This window comes from Schistocerca nitens, chromosome 3, assembly GCF_023898315.1.
Source record: "Schistocerca nitens isolate TAMUIC-IGC-003100 chromosome 3, iqSchNite1.1, whole genome shotgun sequence".
Lineage (NCBI taxonomy): Eukaryota > Metazoa > Arthropoda > Insecta > Orthoptera > Acrididae > Schistocerca > Schistocerca nitens.
In genome coordinates, this window is record NC_064616.1 from 911,531,408 (window position 1) to 911,556,557 (window position 25,150).

The 25,150-nt window shown below is 41.5% G+C and overlaps 1 protein-coding gene across 1 annotated transcript in view; it reads left to right on the forward strand.

Moving 5' to 3' along the window:
* Window positions 1-23,708, forward strand: part of LOC126247971 (uncharacterized) — a gene marked incomplete at its 3' end in the record, with an annotated part of 46,498 nt that extends 22,790 nt beyond the window's left edge. Inside the window, exon 2 of the mRNA XM_049948536.1 lies at window positions 23,138-23,708. Coding sequence (XP_049804493.1) covers window positions 23,145-23,708 — 564 coding nt within the window. The remainder of the gene's footprint in view (window positions 1-23,137) is intronic.
* Window positions 23,709-25,150: the final 1,442 nt, after the last annotated feature.

A 25,150-nucleotide genomic window follows, 5' to 3' on the forward strand; every position in this document is an offset into this window, starting at 1 on the left:
AATATTTTACTACAACCTTGCTACAAGTGTGTTGCCTTCATCGTACGAATATTTGGTACACGTGTATATGTGACACACCTGCGTTGCTATTGTATTGTATGTTAACCGGGGGCCTAGAAACGACGGAGAGGCTCCGTCCCCGCCGCAGCCGCAGTGGTCCACAACCCCACGACGACTACCGCAGTCCACTTCACCCCTCCGCCGCCCCATACCGAACCACTCTTTCAGGGTTATTGTGCGATTCGGCCCCCGGTGGAACCTTCCCTCCCCCCCCCCCCCCCCTCCCCGCATCAGAGAACATCTCACACCAGACGAGTGTAACCTCTATCTTTGCGTGGTGGTGTACGCGTGCGTGGAGAACTTGTTTGCGCAGCAATCGCCGACATAGTGTAGCTCAGGCGGAATAAGGGGAACCGCCTTAAAACCATCCACAGACTTGCCGGCTCACCGGACCTATACACAAGTCCGCCAGGCGAATTCGTGCCGGGGACCAGGCGCTATTTCCCAATCCGGAAACCCGTGCGTTAGACCGTACGGCCAGCCGGGCGGGCTGCGTTGCTATTCAGTATCCTCTTTCGCACTACTTTCGTTACTCTGGTATAATAAGGAAACATTAGAGGCCACGTATTCGAAGTAAACGAGTGGTATTACTGCAATACGTATCTTTCAACTTCTGATTTGTAACATATACTAACTGTTAAGGTATTGTGTCGCTATTTACAGGGTAAGTCGCGTAATATGTAACACCTCTTAAATTTGAGAACCATTCAACGTATTGAAGGTGTGTTTTCTCAAATGTAACTACGTGGAGGAGAATGTAATTTTGTTAAACGGTTAATACTGTAAACACTTTTATTAACCGAGACTTTGAACTAAATTTGCTTTCAAATGAAATGATATACTTTGTTTAATGACAATGGACAGTTCCTTAAAAGACGAGTACAATTATGTAACGTTTATTAATGTTGGCGTTGAAACGTTCCGCAGAATTATCTGAAAAATGTGCTAAAATTGGAAGGGAAGACGACCGGAATCCGCTGTTGCTGTGCAAACACTTCTTATGCCCAGCTTCGTCGGTAGAGGTGTTTGTATCGGCCACCTTGCTTCTCAGTTTCAGCATATTTCTCAGAATCTTTCGCGAAATGTTTGAAAGCCAATGTTAACAACCATTATACCCTGTTCTCGTGTTTTAATAAATATCGAATTTCGTCATCGCCGAAGAGAGAAGCATCGTCTCTACCGAGTCAGCCTTGCAACAACTGTGTTAGACATAAAAGTCCACGTTCTCGACTTGACAGTAAGGGCTGTTGCTTTTTTTAATATCAAAATGCACATATCAAACGTACGTCTTCAACCAGCTGTATCCGTGCGAGGATTGCCTCAATGCTCACGGCGGTGCCCCGTACGGCCTTTACGGCCTTCGAAAGGAAACTTTTTGAAGGCGTGTGCCAACTCCTTCTAACAAAGGCAGTTTCTATTTCGGGACTATCGACAAGTTCTTTACGCAGTAAATTTCGTTCATCGAATACTTCTGACTAGGGAAACTCCCGACGCACTTCCCTCAGAGTCAGTGGTAAAATTGCCCAGTGGGTAGCCCGTGATAAGAGAAAAGTACCTCCTTCTACATCCAATGTTTTGAATGTCGTAGTATCGTCCGGACACCCCCCTCCCCCCCCCCCCCCCCCCGAGTAAAGCTACAAACCCACCACCGTACTAACGAGTGTTATTTCGTCCAATACAAAAAATTTACTTCAATATCTCTGATGATATAATGCTTAAGAATAATAACATATAACAAAGTTATCTACCCCTCTGCGTACTATAATTGTCAGAAAACATAGTTTCCATATTTTGAATCGTTCAGGAAAGGAAAGGATTGTCATGTCTTACCACATTCTCCCTGTAGATAAAATCGGTATTCAGACTCACTAGTAGAACATCCAAGCGAGTAACCTCTCGGTTAAAAATAACTTTCTTATGCATCTGGAAAACAACAACTCAGTAACCACTTGAGGGTGAGAATGTTTCATATAATGAATCGTATGCGATATTTCCCTCTTCGGATATTATCTTCACCTCATAGCATTGTGTTAACTAACTCGATGGTTTTCTTGTCCCTAGCCCAAATTACGACGAGATATTTATTCTATTTCAGAGTTGCTTACTTCGAATAGTCTTCATAAATAGATCCTGCACCTGATTCGGTTCCAAGTAAAATGTAAAGTTATCTGACATTTCTGCCTGAAGGGTTTCGAGGGAATAGTTTAATCCACAATTAAATTTTTTTATGTATTTGTAGACGTTGGATCTAGTCTTTCGTGAACTGTGAGAGTGGAGAGTTAAGGACAACTGTTTGGTGTCCACCATTTCAACACGCAACATTCTCGACTTGACAGTGCGCGCTGTTGCTTTTTTAAATATCAAAATGCACGTAGGAATATACTTTGGTCGGGTGATTGGTTGATTTAGGGGAAGGGGCCAAATAACGAAGTCATCGGTTTGGGAAGGATGGGGAAGGAAGTCGGCCGTGCCCTGTCAAAGTAACCATCCCGGCATTTGCCTGAAGCGATTTAGGGAAATCACGGAAAACCTAAATCAGGATGGCCGGACGCGTGTTTGAACCGTCGTCCTTCTGAATGCGAGTCCAGTATGCTAACGACCGTGCCACCGCCCTCGGTGTATACTTTGGGGCAGTTCCTTTATCGGTTCAGTGCATGTTGTCCATTGTATTTCCACTGAGCAGATTTCATTCCTTAGTGAGATTCTGAAAGGTTTGTAACACTCCCATTGAGACTTTAACCCGCTATTTTCATCATGTCACAGTTAAAAAAAAAAGTATCTAAAGCGCCAGTACTTCTTGTGGCATACTTCATTTTCAGTTTGTTTCTCATATAAAAGCGAAATAACGAACTTTTACTTTAGATGTCACTCGTTTTATGTTGATGAACGTTTACCGTTCAATATATTATCATCTGAACATGTCCACTGGTATATGGTCAAGTGTTGCCAACTTAACATCGAGCATTGATGTCACAACTGTAATGCACTTTGTCATAATGCCCTACACTGCTGACTGACATTGACAACTGGCCATGCCCCCAAGTGCCTGCTCGTTTAAGGCACTTCACTAAAACAAACATGGCTTCTCTGACCTCAGAGTATAAATTTCGATTCAGATGACTCTTACCCAGATATAAAATTAGACGGATGGCTAAACAATTTACAGATTGTATTCCATTTTAGGCTCCTGCTCAATTTGTTTGGATCCACTTTATGTCGTCAGTGATAAGTAGGACTAGTTCCTGGCTCCAGCACGACCACCATTAACATTTCATCGTTGAAATTATCAACACATAGTGAAATATATTTAATGACGATTTAATAGGTGTTAGTCGCTTCCTTTTTCCTTCAATCTCAAGAATATGAACTTAGTCTACATGTACCTTGTTTCGGCAATTTGTACTACAAATTTTTGAAAATTTTATGTTCATATAATAGCGTTTGAGTTTTGGAATATTATGACAAAGCTAACCTGTAGAAGTTCTCCCCATAAATCCTATTATCACATTGTGTTCTATGAGTGCTTTATACTTTCAACAGATGTTAGAAGTGTTAGGAAAATGTAATAGCTGAGATCAGATTTTGTAGCAGCGTAAATATTCTTGGATTATATTTACAAAACAAATTTTATATCACCCTAATACCACCTCCTTTCTTCAGCGCAACTAACAACAGATTATTATACGAACTAACAGCAGGGTCAGTCACCATTTGCTGCTACATCTTCTCTTTCTGTGTTCTCTTCTCTCTATATAAATCATTGGTTTATGACATTACCTGACAAAGAAACTCTTACGTTCCATAATCTTGAACTTATATGAAATCTCTTAACAATACTGGGGCATTCAGAACACATTGAAGAATGGTGTTGCAGTGTACCAAACTAATTTCCCTTCACTCTCTCATTTGGCTCCACAGTACAGTCAGCCCGATTCTACAGGGTGATCGTTATTGAACTATATGACTACGGTGCAGCAGTCATGGACTGTGCGGCTGGTCCCGGCGGAGGTTCGAGTCCTCCCTCGGGCATGGGTGTGTGTGTTTGTCCTTAGGATAATTTACGTTAAGTAGTGTGTAAGCTTAGGGACTGATGACCTTAGCGGTTAAGTCCCATAAGATTTCACACACATTTGAACATTTTTTTGAACTATATGAAATGAAATCGTCATAACTTCTGAACGGTTTGCGTTAGGACGTTGAAACTGCACGGTTGGCCGCAGGGCATGATGGGAACTAGTATGCGCTGTATGGTTTGGTTTAGCGTCGAAGTCCACTTTCATTTGGATGGGTTCGTCAATAATCAATATTGGTGCATTTGGGAGACTGAGACTCCGCATTTCGCGATCGAGAAGTGTCTTCACCCTCAACAGGTGACTGTGTGGTGTGCAATGGCCAGTCACGGTGTAATCAATGCGATATTCCTTGATAGTACGGTGACTACCAAACGGTACGTGAAGGTTTTGGAACATGATTTCATCCCCATTATCCAAAGTGACCCTGATTTCTGCAAAATGTGGTTCATGCAAGTTGGAGCTCGACCCCATCGAAGCAGGAGAGTGTTTGATGTCCTAGAGGAGCACTTTGGGGACCACATTCTGGCTCTGGGCTATTGTGTTGCTCAAATTCCAGAGGTCTTCGTTTTTGGCTGTGTCAATTTTCAATAGCTTTCCAGCAGCATCTAAACAACCTCTTTTCTTACGTACCAGGGTTCTTGGTACCACGCCTATCACTAGTGTCAGCTTTTCCCTTAGTTTTCCATACGAGAACTGCAGTCCTCGGTATTCCCCTTGCACTTTAGTTAATACTGCCTCCTTCTGTGCCTCTTGATGCAGCTCCACAACCGCATCCTACAATCTATGCAATTCATTGCTAACTTCCCATGAATTGAAAATCAGACAAAAAGTACCCACCGATGGTTTGTCAGTACGACGTCCAGTTGCCTGGAGAACAGTACTCCAGGCTCTAGAGGCTGAATCTATGATACAGTTGCTACTCTCCTTCTGGTGCATCGTCACAAAGACTACGACATTCATCTAGGACCCCCATTCCGTTATGCCATCTGAGAGAAGAGAACCGTTATCATTGTTTCATCAAATTCGGTATAAAATTAGCGTCTTGATCTGTGATTACAATATCTGCAGTGCCAAAGGTGAGCAACCAATTGTTCGCCATTGGTTGGGCAACTGTACTCGTTTGTTGATCTGGGATTCCAATATATCGTGAGAAGTTGTCTAGCATGGTCAATATATACCTACTCCTTACTGTTTTCCTAACAAATAGGTCTAAAATATCCATTCAACCATCCAGAAGGGTTGAGATACTTCTGGTACACTTTGTGATGGAATTGGCCAGTAGCTAAGATTAGTCCTTGGTGCACACTGTACACAGTCCCTGACGTATTGTTCGACACCTCGTTTCCTGATCCTCCCTAAAGATTTCTCGGCAACCTATCTATCAGTTGCTTTCTGCCCTCCATGGCCTGGCAACAGATTGTCATGTGCTTGTTTCTAAACTTCGTCCAGGAACACTGCAAGTACTACCACTCGTTGTCCACAGTTTGTCATTATGCACAATAAGCCATCATGCATGACGAATTTTAGTTGTGACTTAAATATGTCGCAGTCAGTGTCATCTGCCTGGGCCATTTGCCACTCAGCAATGTACGTGCCCAGTGCTTCTAGAGCTGCAGTTTTCCTACTCAAACAATTTATGTTGGTATATCCCTTCCCTAGCTCTTGCACTACTTTGTAATTAAAGTTAATCACTTGTAGGGACCACCTTGTCAGTCTGCGGGAAGGAATCTTCAGCTCCAGTAGCCATTTTAACGTGGCATGATCCATCACTACTTAAAACTTTTAGTCATTAAATAGCTGTGGAAGTAAGAAACATCATAGATAACAGCCAAACTTTTCTTCTCATTCGCGGAATAATTTCATTCTGCTTTGTTCAGCTGTTGGGACATACATGCTACAGGCTTTTCTTTGTTGGTGTAGTGTTGCTACCCAGTCTTTAGGGAGATTAGTAAAAAAGTTATAAGAAAGCCACCATGAAATGTTGTAATAGCAACCACAGGCCGGTTAGTGGAGTGTGGCGACATGTGGGTTGGATTGTAAGACATATCAGTGGAACCTTGCACCACACAGAAGTCACATATGTCTCAGCCGTATAAATGGGTGGGAATTCTTAGGCAGATTCATTTGAAGTCCAGCAGCAGCAGTAACACCACCACCACGCCAGATCGTGGCTAGACAACATCTAGACCATGCATCACGAGCTGCCACTATGTGTTCGAGAACCACCAGCCACCACCTGCACTGAGTGTCCTTGTTGGACTTGGTACGACAGCACCATTGTCCTGCTGTCCGTGCCTGCTATCGTCAGACTGCTGTCAGGGGGCAGCAGGTTGTGTCCCATGCATGGCAGTCTCCACCCACCTCATGGAGGATGTGAGCATGGTCTGAGTTGCCAAATGCGGGCGGTCCACAAAGGCATAGCTGTGCAGCTGAAGCAGCAGAATGCTGCTGACATCAAAGCTGTGGCCTACTCTCAGGCCAACGTCCGTTGTTCAACCTGACATCAGCATCACAGGGTGCCTATGCATGCATCTGTTCACCTGGGGCAGAAACAGCAGCCTGACAGCTGACAATGGCCAAAGTTGCTGGAGTCAGGCGTGTCTGCCTCCCATTACTAATGATAATTATATGTATTTCAAGTTGAATATATCATTTTTCCTTGACCACACACTCCACTGAGTGCTGTCAGCATTCGACATTATCTATAATCTGATTAAGGATACAAACAATCACCATACTGTTTGCATTACAGGACAGAATAAATTCTTTTTCAAAAGTTTGGAAACATCAAAACTGGACCTAATGTAAACGCTTGGTTAAAAGTCTAAAATACTGTTGGACATTTTGTAGACCATTCAACTTTTGCTACTTTACATAACAAGCAGTTCAAACGTTCAGCAACTACAGTAAAGTTCTTTACAAAATTACGATAATAGCTACATAGTTACAGAGACCCAAAGATGATTGTAACTGTTTAGCTGTCTGTACTGTCTGTAGTGGTGAGATGTTCCAAAACACCGAGATTAAGCATGAATCTTTTCACACACCTTCCTGATTAATCACATGGCCAAGATAACTGACCTCCATTACTGCAAAATGATATTTATCAATGCTCAGCATTAGTCACAATGTCATCAGTCTTTTGAACACTTCCTCCAGTCATTGTACATCTTGTTCATGCCTTTTGAAAACGCTATGATGAAATCAAGCTAAAGTATACATTGTTTCAGCTTCAGTTCTCTATTCACTCCAGCCAATAATCTTTGAAAAGTGACAGGTGGATACTTGAGTCCGAATGGCTTGTGATGGTACTGAAAATAGCCTCAGGGGAATGAAATCTGTCTTCAGCCAGTCTTCTAGTGGCACCTCCAATTGATGGTATCCACTCTTTAATCCATTGGCGGATAGATACTCTGAACCAAGGTCACCAGGTTCCACATTATGTTTGATATAGGATATGCATCGGTGATGTTTCCTGCACCCAGCTATCAGTAGTCACAGAAAAATATGTATTTCCTATTGCCATCTGGCGACTTCTCTGTGGGCCAAAATGACAGTCGCTCTCCATGGGCTATCACCATATTTAATAATACCATCTGCTAACTGTTAGCTGATAAGTTTTTCAATTATCAGTTGTATACATTTTGGAATCCTGTATAGTTTCTTATACACTGAACGTTATTCCCCGTATGTGTCCTGAGCTGCGTGACTGACGTTGCGGGTCCACCTGGGTGACATAAATCTGTGAGCTGCAGTAACGAAGTTAATCGCTTTCCTATCGTTCCCTTGTAAATATTTCACTTTTCTCGTAATTCAGGTGGGTCGATGGTTATCTTGCAGCAGAGGTCCTCATTTGTCTTATCTATGTCGTCTTCATCTAAAACATCGAAATTAGCAATCAACAATTCCTTTATCAGACTCGCTTCATTCATATCAAAATTATCGAAACTGACTGGAACCATAAAATCACCGTCCACATTACTGATACGTACTAAACTTCTGCATACGAAACAGTGTGACTTACCAAATTTTTCCTTAGTTTCTAATGGGTCTACAACATGTACCTTGTGGCATTGTATCATGTAAATTGATCTTTAGTGCCTGTGTCTGCACATTATTTAGTACTATCTTTATAACTAGTGAACCTCATGACGTCACAATACTTACAGCTGTTGCCCTGAAGGTTCAATTACACAATGCGGAACATCAGTTTTGCGTGATATTTGAAGTCGAGTCCCACAATCATACCGTATCCTTCCCCAACACATAGCAGCACCTCCACAACCGAGCAGTGTTGTTTCCAATAACCTCACATTATCACCACTACACAGAACCTATACCTTGGAGACCTCAATATCTTTCAGGCCATGAGATATAGACTGGCGACCATTACATGAGCCCCTGTATCCACTAGAACTTTTTTTTTCTTTATCGTCGACTTTGGTTATCAAGCAGCATTCCATCTCTGGACTTGTTTTTGCAGTCACGTATTCTCCTGGGAATTCCATCCGATGGATGGGGCACCCCTGTCTGCATATAACGACTGATTATTGCTTGTCCCATGTTTTATTATGGCAGTCACACATCTTATATTATTAACATTTGTAATAATTTGAATTTCTGCAAAATAACCCACTATCATTTTTGAAAACTGAAAACTTTTGTCACAACTTCAGTTAAAGAAGCTTTCAAGCCACGTTCATCCATGTGTAATAAATCTGGTTTCTTAAATGCCATTTTTAGAAAAAAAAGCTGTACTCAAAGTGCTGTGAGAGTAATTTCAATGTAACTAATTGCAATATGTAAACATTTATTATTATAATAATTATTTATTTTATATTTTGAATTGCTATTTTTCGTTTAACATTAATTTTTTCTATTGTTTTTTAGTTTACCATTCAATGTAAGTGTATTTGTTAATTGTAAATAATAACTAACTCCTTATAATGATACGAAAACATTAAAATAATGATAATCTGTAAAAAATGCTTGAAACATAACGTTTTTCTTACACCAATCAGAAAAATGAATGCAATTCCTTCACGTAATATTCACGATGGAGAACAGAATGTCAAACAAAATCCATCAGGATTTCAAATTTTTACAGGAATCCTCTAAATATCCTGATTTGTGTAAGGCATATTTGAGTACACTGGTAGGTCTTAGCGAAGAGAATTGATTATGTACTAGTGACTGTAGCTTGATTATATTGTTTCTCAAGTAGAGACTGACATCTTAATCAATCAATAGACCTGAAAGTCTTCTCACAAAGTTCTTCCAACATCAGAAGCTGTATATGTCCAATGGCTATACCTGTACTGTCAAGCCTTTAGGGATTACCAGTTGATTAAGTGTCTTTTCCTCAGATATGACTCTCAAAACTGTCTTTTCACACTAGCTATAAACCTTTTCATAGTTTTTAAAGAAACTAAAGGTTTGTTTGGACTGAGAATTCGAGAATCTCTTTCTGAAGCCCTAAATGTCCGTATGACAATATCGAAATCTGATAAACAAACGTCTGTCCAGAACAAAAGATATTTCGAAGATGTCTTTTTCCCAGTTATGGAGAAAAATTTGTATTTTTGTTCAGATTTTTGGGATGGCCAGTGTGCAAGAACTATTCAGACTCTAGAGCATCGTACCTGAGGACAAGGAATTTGCTCATCTGGTGATCCAAAAGGGCTCGACGGAACAGGTACAGCCGTTCGACGTATATGGCTTTTGATGTTGGAAGAACATTGTGAGAACGTTTTCGTATCTAGTTCTCATGAATGACTGTGATGTCAATGTCTACTTGACAAACAATGTAATCAAGCTGTAGTCGATAGTACACAATTAGTTCTCTTCTCCAGGACATACCAGTATACTGAAATATTCCTGATACAAATCAGGATATTTAGAGAATCACCAACGACAATTTGAAATCCTGCTGAATTCTGTTTTATATTGTGTTCTACGTCGAATATATTATGTGTAGGAATTTCTTTGATTTTATGTGCTTGGTGTAAAAACAAATTATATCCTCGCTACATATGTCTGCTTGGCCCACTCTCATATTAAACACTGTTAACATAACGTCAAAACATTTATCACTCTTCAGTTGGTAAGTTGGAATAAACGAAACGATATCTGAATAACCATTTCATATTGTATTTTATTCTACTGCAACACTTTTTGTCGTGCATTCAACTCAAGCATTTTGGGATCGAAACAAATAGCCCATATGTAGCAACACATTTTCAAGTAATTAGTGAATATTTTGCAATCAGATTTCTAACTGAACTAAATATATTTGTGTCTCAGGTGATTACAGGTACTCACAGAGGTAACATAGCACAGAACACTGTAGTGTGCATACTTGCACGCAGCGAATATGGACATTCTCCAAAGCTAATTGCGGCACATAGTTAATTTATTTATGTACTTTCTAGTCTTAAATAGTATCTCTTACATTAAATACATTCTTCACGTAATGTTACTACAATATGTCAGAAATGTGAACAATAATGTCTAAGTAATGCCTACTTCCAGTTTCACAGATTTCTTGTGCTGATGAAATAGCTTACCTGAGAAGCCTTCTGAATAGCTCAATTGATGGGTCTAAAGCTGTCTGATGCCAAATGCACAATCTGTATTTCATAATCAATTTTATATCAATTCTTGAGAATTAAAATTCCTAATTACTTATAAATACTTGTGTGAAGTACAAGAGAAGTGATAAATCAATTAGGTTTGAGTAAATTTTAATATGTTGCAAGGGAAGGCATCCTGATTGTTTCCCAGAGGCTTATCTACAATGTTTAGCATCATTAATATCCCAGCAACATGAAACCGCAATTTTTTTCGGTTTTGAGCCAAACATTTACAAAATTAAGCGCATGATAAATAACTTGCAGAACACTTTTTTTAGGTAGACTGAATTTCATAAAAGGTGAACTCATCCCCTCTTTCTCTGTCTCCCAGAGTTTAATAGTTCGAGTTTTGGCAAATTTTTCCTAAATAGGAAGAACTATCTGATAATTTTCACCCAGAAGTTTGTAAGTGACGGGTACTATAGTATAATTCTACTATATAACTTTCAAAGTAGAGTTAATTAACTAAATATAACCACCCACTATTTCGTAGCATTAAATAGATCTTGAGATACAAAGTTTTGAATAACACTATCGCTTCGAAAAATAAGACAATCACATGTTGATCATTTTACATACACTGAAGAACCAAAGAAACTGGTACACCTGCCTAATATCGTGTAGGGCCCCGGCGATCACACAGAAGGGCCGCAACACGATGTGGCATGGACTCGAATAATACCTGAAGTAGTGCTGGAGGGAACTGACAGCATGAATCCTGCAGGGCTGTCCATAAACCCGTAAGAGTACGAGGAGGTGGAGATCTCTTCTGATGAGCAAGTTGCAAGGCATCCCAGATATGCCCAATAATGTTCATGTCTGGGGAGTTTGGTGGCCAGCGGAAATGTTTAAACTCTGAAGAACGTTCTTAAGGCCTCTTTGTAGCAATTCTCGACGTGTGGGAGGTTGCATTGTCCTGCTGCATTTGCCCTAGTCCGTCGGAATGCACAATGCACATGAATGGATGCAGGTGATCATACAGGATGCTTACATAAGTTTCACCTGTCAGAGTCGTATCTAGACATACCAGGGATCATGTATCACTCCAACTGCACAGCCCCACACCATTACAAACCCTCCACCAGCTTGAACAGTCCCCTGCTGACATGAAGGGCCCATGGATTCATGAGGTTTTCTCCATACCCGTACACGTCCATTCACTCGATGAAATTCGAAACGAGACTCGTCCGACCAGGCAACATGTTTCCCGTAATCAACAGCCCAGTGTCGGTGTTGATGGGCCCAGGCGAGGCGTAAAGCTTTCTGTTGTACAGTCATCAATGGCACACGCGTGGGCCTTCGGCTCCGAAAGTCAATATCGATGATGTTTCGTTATATGGTTCGCATGCTGACACTTGTTGATGGCCTAGTATTGAAATCCGTAGCAATTTGCGAAAGGGTTGCACTTCTGTCATGTTGATCGATTCTCTTCAGTCGTCGTTGGTCCCGTTCTCGCAGTATCTTTTTCCTGCCACAGCGATATCAGAGATTTGATGTATTACCGGATTCCTGATATTCACGGTACACTCGTGCAATGGTCGTACGGGAAAATACTTCAACGTTACCTCGGAGATGCTGTGTCCCATCGCTCGTGCGCCGACTATAACACCACGTTCAAACTCACTTAAATCTTGATAACCCGCCATTGTAGCAGCAGTAACCGATCTAATACTGCGCCAGCACTTGTGGTCTTATATAGGCGTTGCTGACCACAGCGCCGTATTCTGTCTGTTTACATATCTCTGTATTTGAATACGTATGCCTATACCAGTTTCTTTGGCGCTTCAGTGTATATGTCAAGGAGTAAGGGTAACGCCAACATTAAAAACACAATAAAATTCAAACAAATCAGTAATGTGAAATTGGAAATATCGAGGTAACTGATTTAATTTGCTAACCTTCAGAACTGCAACATGAGGAAGAATAACAAATAATGAAATATTTCATATTATGTGTTTACAGTATAGTAGGAAGAATACACGATTAAATTTGTAGATGATTTGCGGCTATACGGGGTGCATCAGTTAGTACACAAAGCTGCCATTTCTGCCAACAGCGACGGCCGACTGGGCACCAAATGGATGGGTGATATATGTACGTCATTCCATGCGCCAGTCGTAGTGATTGACGAGCGGTGGCGTTCGTAGTGATTGGCGAGCGGTGGTGTCCCAGTCTGTTGAGAACCCCTAATCATTTGTTTTCCATGGGTGGGAGACCTGGAGAACACACTGGCCAGAGCAATACTCAAACACCCTCGATAGTGAGGCAGTTCAGGACGGAACGTGAAACATGACCTTATTTGTTGAATTATAACGCCATGTAGACTTCTAAAATAGGACACAGACACCAGCCTTAACACGTCAGAAACATAACACCTGTCTCCTAAATTCCCAGTTATACGAACCAGAGATAACTGTGTTGTGCATCCAAAGACAACCCGTATTATAGCGCCAAGTGCTGGGCCCGAATGACGCTGGTAAATGATGACCAACAACTTTCATACTCCTCGGAGCCTGTCCACCTTGAAACATTCATAGTGATGCTACACGCAGAAGCAGAACTTGTCTGAAGAGGCGATGCGGTGCCACTCAGGTGTCCAGTATTTTCGTTGGGGCGCTGTCGGCGCGCTTCTCTCTGCTGTCCCGTCAAGGGATGCCACAACAATGGTCGCCGTGCGTATAGTCCGTGATACTACCGGACGTCGTCGCCCTGTCCATATAGATAAATTTTTTTTTGTTTTTTTTTCAGACAAACCCATTTCCTAAGTAAAAGTACGTGACGCGGCTGTACGATCCTGCACATGCTAGTGAACAATACGTCTGTCCTCTTGGGCTTTTGTCGTACGGTCCGCTGACATTCTGCATGGCGTTTAGTTTCGCCATTCTGAACTCATAAATCCCATATTCGCATGTCAGCCGTGGGATCGAGATCAACGCGACCAGCAATGTCGGGGGCGATAAACCGTATTCTAGATGGATCGTGATCGTGCCACTGCAGAATTCCTAGACTTTCTAGTAGGCGCTTCGCATTCTTACGCGAGGCATAAAACGTCCTTCTCACAAATACACAAAGTTCAGATGCGATTTCCGAATGAGAAACATACTTTATAGCCTTCCCTAACATACAGAATGTAGGTGGAGTTACATATACACCTGCGTCTACGTACATACCCCGCAAGCCAACGATGTTTCGTGGTGGAGGGTACCCTGTACCACTACTAGTCATTTCCTTTCCTCTTCTGTAGCCTTTCGTACAAGCCCTAATCTCTCTCACCCTTTCTGCAGCAATTCCCATTTGAGTGTCCGAAGCATTTCCGTAATAACTGCTTGTTGTTTGAACCTACTGGCAACTCTGAAATGCTTCGATGTCTTCCATTAAACCGACCTGGTGCGGATCCCAAACACTCTAACAGTACTCAACAATGGGTGGCACTAGTGTCCTACTGTATATGCGGCCTCCTTTACAGATGAGCCACACATTCCTCAAATTCTCCCAATAAACATAAGTCGACCATTAGCCTCTCCTACTACAATCGTTACACGCTCATACCATTTCATACTGCTTTGTAACATTACGCCTAGATATTTAATCAACATGACTATGTCAAGCAGCGCTCTACTGATGTTGTATCCGAACATTAAGGGTTTGTTTTTCCTATTCATCTGCATGAACTTATATTTTTCTACATTCAGTGCTAGTTGCCATTCATCGCTCCAACTAGAAATTTTGTCTAAGCCATCTTGTACCCTCCTGCACTCACCAAACGACGACACTTTCCCATACACCACAGCATTATCAGAAAACAGCAGCAGACTGCTGCCTACCTGTCCGCCAGATCATTTATGTGAACAGAAAATAACAGCGGTCCTATCACGCTTCCCTGGGGCACTCCTGCCGATACCCTTGTCTATGATGAGCAGTCGCCGTCGAGGTGAACATACTGTGTTCTGCTACTTAACCCACCACGAGCCACTAACATATTTGGAAACCTATTTCATAAGCTTCTACCTTCGTTAACAGTCAGCAGTGTGGCATCATGTCAAATGCTTTACGGAAATCTTGGAATATGGAATGCACCTATTGGCCCTTCATCAATGGCTCACAGGATCTCATGTAAAAAAAGGTCAAGCTGTTTTCTAAAACCGTGTTTATTTGTGGACAGAAGGTGTTCCCTCTCAAGGGACTTTATTATATTCGAACTGAGAATATGTTCAAGTATTCTACAGCAAACCGATGTTAAAAATATTCGTCTGTAATTTCGCGGGTTCATTCTTTCACCCTTCTTATATACAGGAGTCGCCTGCGCTTTTATTCAGTCGCTTGGGACTTTGCACTGGATAAATGAGAGCTAAGTAAGGGGACAATACTGTAGAGTACTCTTTGTAAAACCGAATTTTGATTTGGATTAGGACTGGAGCTACACTACCTACTTTGTAAGTCTGTGTTGAAATGCTAGTTATATGCATATCCGAGACCGTAAGGTGCGAACAGCCTGATCGAGACGGTCCCACCAATTATCGATTGGGCTTAAATTCTGGAGGTCTGGTTGCCAGTGGAGTACGGTAAACTCATCTTGGTGCTCCTCGAACCTCGCATGTATACTGCGAGCTGTGTGACACGTTGCATTGTCCTGCTCGTAGATGCCATTGTGCTGAGGAGAAACAAACTGCATGTAGGGGTGGACTTTGTCCTCAAGGATTGATGCATACTTGTGTCGTTCCCTTGGTCCTTCCAAAATGAGACGGTCACCCAGGGAATTCTATGGAAACATTCCTCAGATCCTAGCATCCCCTTCCCAGCCTGGACCAATCTGACAATCGTTGCAGAGCTGTGCGTGACAATGGCCACTTGTCCGATGGAGCATGATACATGATTCATCTGAAAAGGCTACCCGTCACCTTTCAGTGGACATTCAGTTGCGCCAATGGCGTACAAATTTCAGCTTTCGTCGTTGATGAACAGCAGTCGTCATGGGTGCATGAAAAATATGACTGCTGTGGAGGCCCATAAGCGGCGACGTGGGTTGGATGGTCATTGAGGAAACACCGTTGGTAGATCCCTGGTTAACCTGGGTGGTCTGCTGCTCAACAGATGCGCATATAATCACTCGTACACATCTCCACAGCTGCCTTTCGCCCCTGTCATCTATTACTTCAATAATGATCAAAAACCAGTGGCTTTATTTGGTTAGGGCCTCTTTGCCACGCATGGCATACTTTAACCACATGTGGCACAAGAACAGTTTAAAAACTTAAGTATTTCCGAAATGCTTCCACCCTTGGCTCGAAAGCCAATGACTAGGCCCTTTTGGCGCTCGAATAAATGGCTCCATTTCCGCATTAGGACAGTGACTGCACTGTTTTCCGCGTCCCCCGGCAGGTTTTATATACCCTCAACTGCTAGTGTGGTAACTTGCCGTCTGTGAGGGGGTATTGCATGTTGGCGTCGAACATAGGTTATGGTCATATTAATGTAACTGGGCGGTCTAGATTATGCTCAAAAGGGGCAATTCATCACAGGAACATGCTACCCAAATCTACTGCCGAGATTACAGGAGTCTGTCAAAACGAAGTGTCTCTTAAACCTGTTCAAGTGGATTTTCCAGTTCCACGACAATGTCCAAGCTCAGCATGCCCAGGAAACTATCACACTTGCTTCTTCTCTGCAATATCCGATTTTGTTTCACTGTCCTTATTGCAAAGGGATAAATTTACAAGCGAGTCTTGGAACCAGTAGAAGAACGTCATGACGAAACCAGACCACCGCTAAGTCGGTCGAAGCCGGCGAAGAGACTACGTGGTCAGCAGCTTCGCAACGGGGCACACCTGCCTGCAGGAGTATTGCAACCCAGTTACGAAAGCTGGAAGGTCACCGACACGTTCTAGACGATTCGGTACTGTACACTAACCGCTGTTAAACTGCGGAAATCAGCACGGCGGAACAGTATTTAACGGCGCTCGAATCAGTCTGTCGTCATCGAACAGCTGGACAGTGATGTGACGTCGAATCTGTGCTACTCTACGTCATGCCGATGACGCAGACAATTCTGCCACAGCCGGGACCCGAACCGTTGCGAGCCACCTAAGCCTCTATGAGTCGGGGGCAGCTCCGCGCTCTGCCGCAGTCTCGAAAGTACCCGGGAGCGTGTCACAGCCCCATGTACCCGCGGTCGCTGCCGCCAGCTACACTCACTGTGGGCAGGAAACACGGCAACCTGCCGACGCAGCATGAGCCGCCTAGCAGTGGAGCGCGCAATCAACATCCGGTGGCTTTCGCCTCTAGGGAGGCGCCGACATACTGTAATGATTGTAGTCAAGCCTCAATAAAGAAGTCATTATATCAATCATCGGGCCTTCTTCAGCAGCCCAAAATACTCCCTCAGCAGAGAATCCTATCGCACTCTAAGCTATCAGAACCATTCTATTATTGCGTTCTCATGAAATGGCATCCAATGTCTTCTTCTTTCCTTGGATGAAGAACTTACCGCGTAGCAGAGTAGAGGCAGAACGTTTCCTGGACATTGCAAAAACAGACATAATGTCTGAAACTTCCTGGCAGATTAAAACTGTGTGCCGGACCGAGATTCGAACTCGAGACCTTTGCCTTTCGTGGGCAAGTGCTCGACCAACTGAGCTACGCAAGCACGACTCACGCCCCCTCCTCACAGCTATAATTCCGCCAGTACCTCGTCTCCTACCTTCCAAACTTCACAGAAGCTCTCCTGCGAACCTTGCATAATTAAAGTTGCGAGGACGGGGCGTGAGTCGTGCTTGGGTAGCTCAGTTGGTAGAGCTCTTGCCCGCGAAAGGCATAGGTCCCGCGTTCGAGTCTCGGTCCTGCACACATTTTTAATCTGCCAGAAAGTTTCATATCAGCGCCCACTCCGCTGTAGAGTGAAAATTTCATTCTGTAGACATAATATCTGATGGAATAACCGCAATCACTGGTTTTTCCAATGTTATTTATAATCCACCTTGATTGCAAAAAATGTTGATTCACATGACCGGTTCCGGTTCCTCTAGAACCATCTTCAGATCTGTAACGATAATGATACTAATTTACTAATTCACAAATGCAAAACTTTTTCATCCTATCCAATCAGCATCAAATGTACCAGAACGTACCTGCAATTTCGGTTACAGGAGTAACCCGTCCATACACAGCAAACTTCACATGCTACGTCACATAAAATTGGTTGACAGAATGCACGTCATTTATATTAATTATAAAGCTATTACCGACAGGTGACGTCTGGTACATTTGTTACATTACATATGCACATACTGTATTAAGTAGATTTTTGCAATTTACTTTTATCTCTAAAAATATTTAATTAAAATCTGTAGATGTCAAGGTTAAAATCTGTGCTTGTCAATATTAAAATACACAATAAAATTATCATTTTTATACCATCTAAAAACAAAGGGCGATTTGTATATCCATGGCGCTGGTGCAGACTTGTTTTCCTCCATGGTGTGCTTTCGTGGTTTCCGTCATTTCGGTGTTGTGGTGCGATCCGCCCAGTCGTCTGACGCCAATCGCCGTGGGCAAGAGGGCCGCACAGGACGACCCCGTCAACGACGCCAGGGGCTGCATTCATCTTCCAGCTTCCCCACCATGCACCATCTCTCATCCCTCGGCCTGGACCTCCACACGCAACAGTTGTTAACTCAGTAAGTCGTCATAAAAATAGACGCTATACTTAAACTCGCTTTGCTCGTTCAAGATTAAATCCGGATCTTTCTTTTTGTGGGTGTATATTTCAATTTCTTCCAAAATGTTAAGAAACCGTTCCTTATGAGCTCTATGTAGGATGTCTAAATTTCTAATGTCAAAACAAAACAGCGTTTGGGGCGCATATTACTGCCTTAAAGCACTCAGTCAAGAACATTGAACAAAATTTAGACATCCTGCATAGAGCTCATAAGGCACTGTTTATCAACATTTTGGAAGAAATTGGAATATACGCCCACAAAAAGAAAGATCCGGCTTTAATCCTCAAAAAAATGGTTCAAATGGCTCTGAGCACTATGGGACTTAACTTCTGAGGTCATCAGTCCCCTAGAACTTAGAACCTAACTAACCTAAGGACATCACACACATCCATGCCCGAGGCACGATTCGAACCTAGGACGTAGCGGTCGCGCGGTTCCAGACTGAAGCGCCTAGAACCGCTCGGCCACTCCGGCCTGCTTTAATCCTCAACTAGCAAAGTGAGTTAAATCATAACGCTTATTTTAGTATTTATGACGACTTACTGAAATAACAACTGTTGCGTGTGGAGGTCCAGGCCGAGGGATGAGAGATGGTGCATGGTGGGGAAGCTGGAAGATGCGTGGAGCACCTGGCGTCGTTGACGGGGTCATCCTGCGCGGCCCTCTTGCCCACGGCGATGGACGTCAGACGACTGGGCGGATCGCACCACAACACCGAAATGGCGGAAACCACGAAAGCACACCATGGAGGAAAACAAGTCTGCACCAGCGCCATGGATATACAAATCGCCCTTTGTTTATAGATCGTATAAAAATGATAATTTTACTGTGTATTCTAATATTGACAAGCACAGATTTTAACCTTGACATCTACAGATTTTAATTAAGTATTTTTAGAGATAAAAGTAAATTACAAAAATCTACTTGATACAGTATGTGCATATGCAGTATAACAAATGTACCTGACGCCACCTGCCGGTAATAGTTTTATAATTTATATAAATGTCGTGCATTCTGCCAACCACTTTTATGTGACACAGCATGTGTAGTTTGCTGTGTATGGACGGGTTACTCCTGTAACCGAAACTGGAGGTACGTTTTGGTACATTTGATGTTGATTGGATAGGATGAAAAAGTTTTGCATTTGCGAAATAGTAAATTAGTATCATTATCGTTACAGATCTGAAGATGGTTCTAGAGAAACCGAAACAGGTCATCTGAATCAACATTTTTTTGCGATCAAGGCGGATTATAAATAACATTGGTTTCCTGGACAACCAAAATGCAGAATTCTACAACCAAGGTCTCCGCCAAGTCATACATCGTTGGAAAAACTACATCGCTTTGAAATGTAGAAAAGGACTAACACCATCAGCATGTTTCATGGTTTTTCGAGGCGATAATCAAGACGTTATGACTACTCCCTCGACCTGTCTGGATGCTTCCTCCGTGAAACCACTAAATGTCGCGACGCCAGAAAATCTTGTTCGCACATTTGCGAAGAAAAACAACACCTAATGATTAGTGAGTGTGATCAATATTATTTTCTGTGCTGACAGAACCACCGACTACAACCACCCCTAGAGGTGGATTCAAACTTCAGCCTGTAACAGAGCTACTTTTGGTGGTCATTCGTCTCCATATGAGCGATGATAACGTCTTCAACCGTTTTATATATGAATATGTTAACTACATTTTTAAAGTATTAGAACAATTGTTGATAAACTGCAGACTGTCCCCTTGGTCCATCAGATAAATATTTAACGTCTAATGATGTAAATAATTAATGAAGCATTGCATCTTTCACGCTTGAAATACAGCTCTTACTGTTGCTATTACCTCTTGTGTCGTCTATGATTCTCACGCTGTACGATATCCCACACCCGCCTAGAGCTATTAATGCGTCGAATATCTTACACGCTCGAGCTGCAGGCTCCCTTGTTTGGGAATGCTTCTACAGTACAATCGGCAGCTGTCTACCTGTGCTCACCACAATTAGCGACTATCACAATCCAAAAATACAATATGAAAGGTATGTTGATTCATAGAAGGAGCTCTGTCATGTATAAGAGGGGAACAAGACGTTTCCGTACGAAGGCCCTACAGTCCAGAATCGGTATACCAATCAGGCAAAATCGCCGTGAGCATTGAGGCAATCATACTACCGAAGCACCAGGTTGAAGATACCCGTTTGCTAAAACACTCTGTCTTGCCGCCTGAGGAAGGTCGTAATTGCCTGCTTCATATCCTCGTCCGGCAGGATTCGTCGTCCATTCAAGGCCTTTCTCACGGGAGCAAAGGCGTGATAATCGCATGGGGAGAGATCAGGACCTGTAACACAGATTAATCGATAACAGTAAAAACATGACGTGTGGTATCTGCAGGAATGTAGCCGCTGTGTGTTTCGAGTTGATAATGTGCTTATTCCATCAACAGTCATCTCAGGATATATTCGTTGGGTATTGGTTACTTATAACTCTGAGGCAAACGTAGTAGATAGCTTTTTACGCAGATACGTTCGTGTATATGATTAGCGGGCAGCATTTGGTCAGACAATCTGTGACAATCTGGAGAGGCAAATGCACTTTTCAGAATGTCTGCAGCTTCCTAGACTAAAGTAGTCTTCCATCAGGAACGACTCTTACTGTTAGTTGTAAGTTACACGCAATTCGTAACAACCTCTAATAGAAGTTCCTACCAAATGTCTCAAACCAAAGCCTTTCCCAGAAGAAGTCAATGTGTGTAACTTCAGGATTAGAAGTGTCTTTGCTTTACCGTGCACAGAGCTTAGGTCTGTCCTTTGTACATTAGCGATCACCTGCTGAAGAAAGAAGAGACTTTACAACAGAGTTCTTAGTTCTCCTGGAAATCATTATTAGGGCTTTCCCCCGCACGATGTCAATGATTCGTAGTCATTCTTCTTCAAGCTTTAAATTTCGCTATTCATATTGTGACTGCGAGATAACCTTATACCCCACATTCCTCATATAAACTTTAGTTTTTTCAGGTTTCCTCATCTCGATATTTCTAGGTAAGGAAACCAGTGATAACCGTTTTCGTATCAATTATGCAATCACCTTGAACGTTTCTGTCATGTACATCGAAATTTCCCCCTTTTTCCATAGAAAGTAAGTTATTTCTTTCCACAGAATCATGACGTCATTCTTCATGTGACTATCGGGTCGAATCTATATTTTCCAGTTTCTTCTCTAGGAATCCTGTTGTGGAAAGTTAAAACTTTTATTACCTAAACGGCGTGTTAATTTTTTTATCTAATCTGCGGACTTCGATGAATATATATTTCGAACATTTATTGCATATTTGAGCTTTTATAACTATTGCGCATTGCAATTTCATTTAAACATTGCAATAAACGTTGATGGTTTTGAAGCATACATTTAACACTTCATTGCAAAACAGTTTGTAGCCCGCTCTCATCTTGTAGCTAGCCTTGGTTCATACATGTACTACTCATATCGTGCTCAACAGTAATTTAGGGTTCTGCATTTCGAACACCACCAGATACGAAGGACCGGACACTTGTTCGAAAGAACATGATGTCCTCTTCAGACCGACCTGTTTCCTCTCACTCTTGCGTCGCTCCACGTCATACAAAAGCCTTAACTCCGGCGACATTGTGGTTCATACAATACAAAAAAGAGGCTGACTAACAACATTTTTGCACTGTCTGTTATTTTGTTATACGGGACAAACAAATGTACTTAACTATCACATACTGAAGAATGAGCACAAAAAGTTGTATCTGAGGATCTATTTGACGTACTGAAATAATAATTTGATGCTCAAATCGGAACGACTTGAGTCTGAAAGCTATCTCATAAATTATGATTGTAAGATCGATTTTTTAAGTTAATAGATAAAACCTAGCAAGAAATTCGAGCTTATATCGTATGTTGATATTGTCTTCAAATTTTTCGTAGTCCTATCGCCGAAGCTGTTGTAGACAGAAAGATCAAATATAACCCACCTTTCATCAGATTTAATCTACTTCAAAAGTACTCACTCCACTTCAAAAATATTTGGAATGAAGTTTCACATCATACGCTTAGTTTGAAAGCTATTTGGCAAAAACTAAAAAAAGGGCGTAAAATTTTACATTTTTTACAAGATGGCGATGGATTACAAGATTATCATTTTTCATCAAATTTATTTCTGAAATCTTATTATCTGTAGGAATAAATTACTTTGTATCTTTTTATTAAAAGCTGTCACTATTACGTTATTGCTGAAATAGAAAGAAAAGGCCAGTTGTGCTTCATGTCATGCATGGGAATGCACTTCTTGCACCGTTTCATACATGTACTTGCAATGTCTTAACATTTTCCTGTTTTACTCTGTGTCAGCCTTTTCCATAAACCAGCATACATACGGCACAATTGCATTTTAATTTTAATTAAAAACTGTATACTTATTAAAAATACTACTAGAATATTATGAAACTAATGTTAAGGAAATTTTATATCAGTTTTGTACTGTTGTGTTTCACAATTGTTCTGTTTCTACATGTAAGTTGCAAGTGCAATATGTAATGAATTTTTTTAAAAAAGGCTGCATATATCTGGCAATAATTTATTTTCTTGTTGTACACTCTTTCTCTTTTTCAAATAAATCTGATACAGATATTTTAATGTTGCAGGGCTAAAATGCGTTCCTCCACCATCATCGGTATACTTGTGTGTGTTTCTGCTGCAGTTTTTAGCATGTCCATTCCAAGAAGGGAAAGACTCTGGCATAAATTCACTACCTACAAATATCCACATTTGTCCTCTATGAGTCCATGGGACGGCCCCTCAGGAAGAGAACCAACTTGTGAAGAACTGAGAGCAATGTGGCGTTTCTCAAAACGCCAGTCACGCATCACAGAACTCACTAATGAGGTACCAATGTACAAAGATCCATTTGCTTATAACGTTTGGGAACCATATGGACATACAAGATCTCTAGGAAATGATATTCTGGATGCCAGAGGAAGAAACTATGTCTATGGCACAGTTGTTCATTATCCACAACAACGTCAGCCTTCTGAAGCTCGACAAAAGTACAGTCCCTATGATGAAGTAGTTAGGCTTCTTCATCGATCACCCTACATGAGCCCCTCACCAGTTTATGCGTCTGCTCACCAGCCATCTCCACGTTACAGTAGATTTGAAGAATTAAAAAACATCATACGAGCAGAGAGAGCCCAAGAGCAGCAGCAGCAACAGCAGCAGCTGCAAGAACAACAACAACAACAACAACAAATGCCTGTCAGATCTCAGATAGTGGGAAGTGATTCTGACTATTACATCTCTGAGGACTCAGAATTTCCAAATGACGAATATCGTATCAGTAGCTATGAAAGTAGCGGTAACGCTCAGAACATAATGCCACCTATGATCTACGGAGTACCAAATGAAGCAATGTATTCAGACTCTCTGCCACCTAAGATGTACAGAGCTGAAGATCAGTTTTTAATGGGTTCTCAGACCAATGATCATATGTATAATGATCGTTCACAGGAGTATATCGATGAAGTAAGTATGAAAAATAATTATAATTATTATCAGTAGCTTTTAGCCATTATTTATTATATTCCTAAACACTGCTATTATGCTGCGTTTAGCCTCAGTTAAACGCTCCCAGAAAATATTAGAACTATACTTTATACTTTCTCACTAACTGTATGTGACATGAAAGATGTTTATGATTTCGATACCTTGCATGTACATATTTAAAAGATCAATAATATATTCCAAGCAGTATCCAAAAATACTTTCATTGTGTTCATTGTGTAAAATAATACTTTTCTTTCTTTTCTTATGTATTGACCATCCCAATATTTTATATTAGTTGCTCTCAACCCAGTATCCATCTTCTGTCTTGGAATGGTGACCATTAACCCCACCTCTTCCTCCCATCCCCATCGAAAGTCCTAGTTTAACTCAGTCACAGCATCCCTTGTGCAAAATTTTTTCCATGTACAAAGCACTGCCATACTCACATCTGCAAAACAGTAAACTTTTTTGAATAAGAAACATACATTGTGATGTATTAAATTTACTATGTCCAAAAATACTTTTTTATGGTATCAATGAGATCTTCCTAAATTTCTAAAACAAAATCATAAATGTCAGTACCAAACACGTATCTGTAAAATTTGACATCTTAAACAGATCAGAATTAATTGGTAAATTGTGAATACGCTGATAACAATGTATTGATGGGAGACTTTTAGAAAGAATGCATACGTCAGACTTTAAATAATACTTGACAGAGACATATTATTTTATTAATAAACTACTGACCATTATAATCCATTAAATTTTGGGCATGCAGCCGCACAATTAAAATTTCTTGCACTATTATTTCGGCCGCGTTTAGCCTCAGTTAAACGCTCTTAGCAAATATTACGAGGGTCATTCAATAATTAAAGAGACAAATTGGTCTGGAGAAAAAAGAGTTTATTCTTACAAAACAATACTTTTTCTACTTTTCAACATAAACCCCTTGAACATTTATGCACTTATTCAAACGGTCTATAAGTTTCTTTTTTAATCCCGGCTGCAAAGAACTCTTTATCTTGATATTTGAACTAATTTCCCACAAACTTTTTCACGTCCTCGTTGCCCTGTAACCTCTTCCTGCGTAATGCCTCCTTGAGTGCACCAAA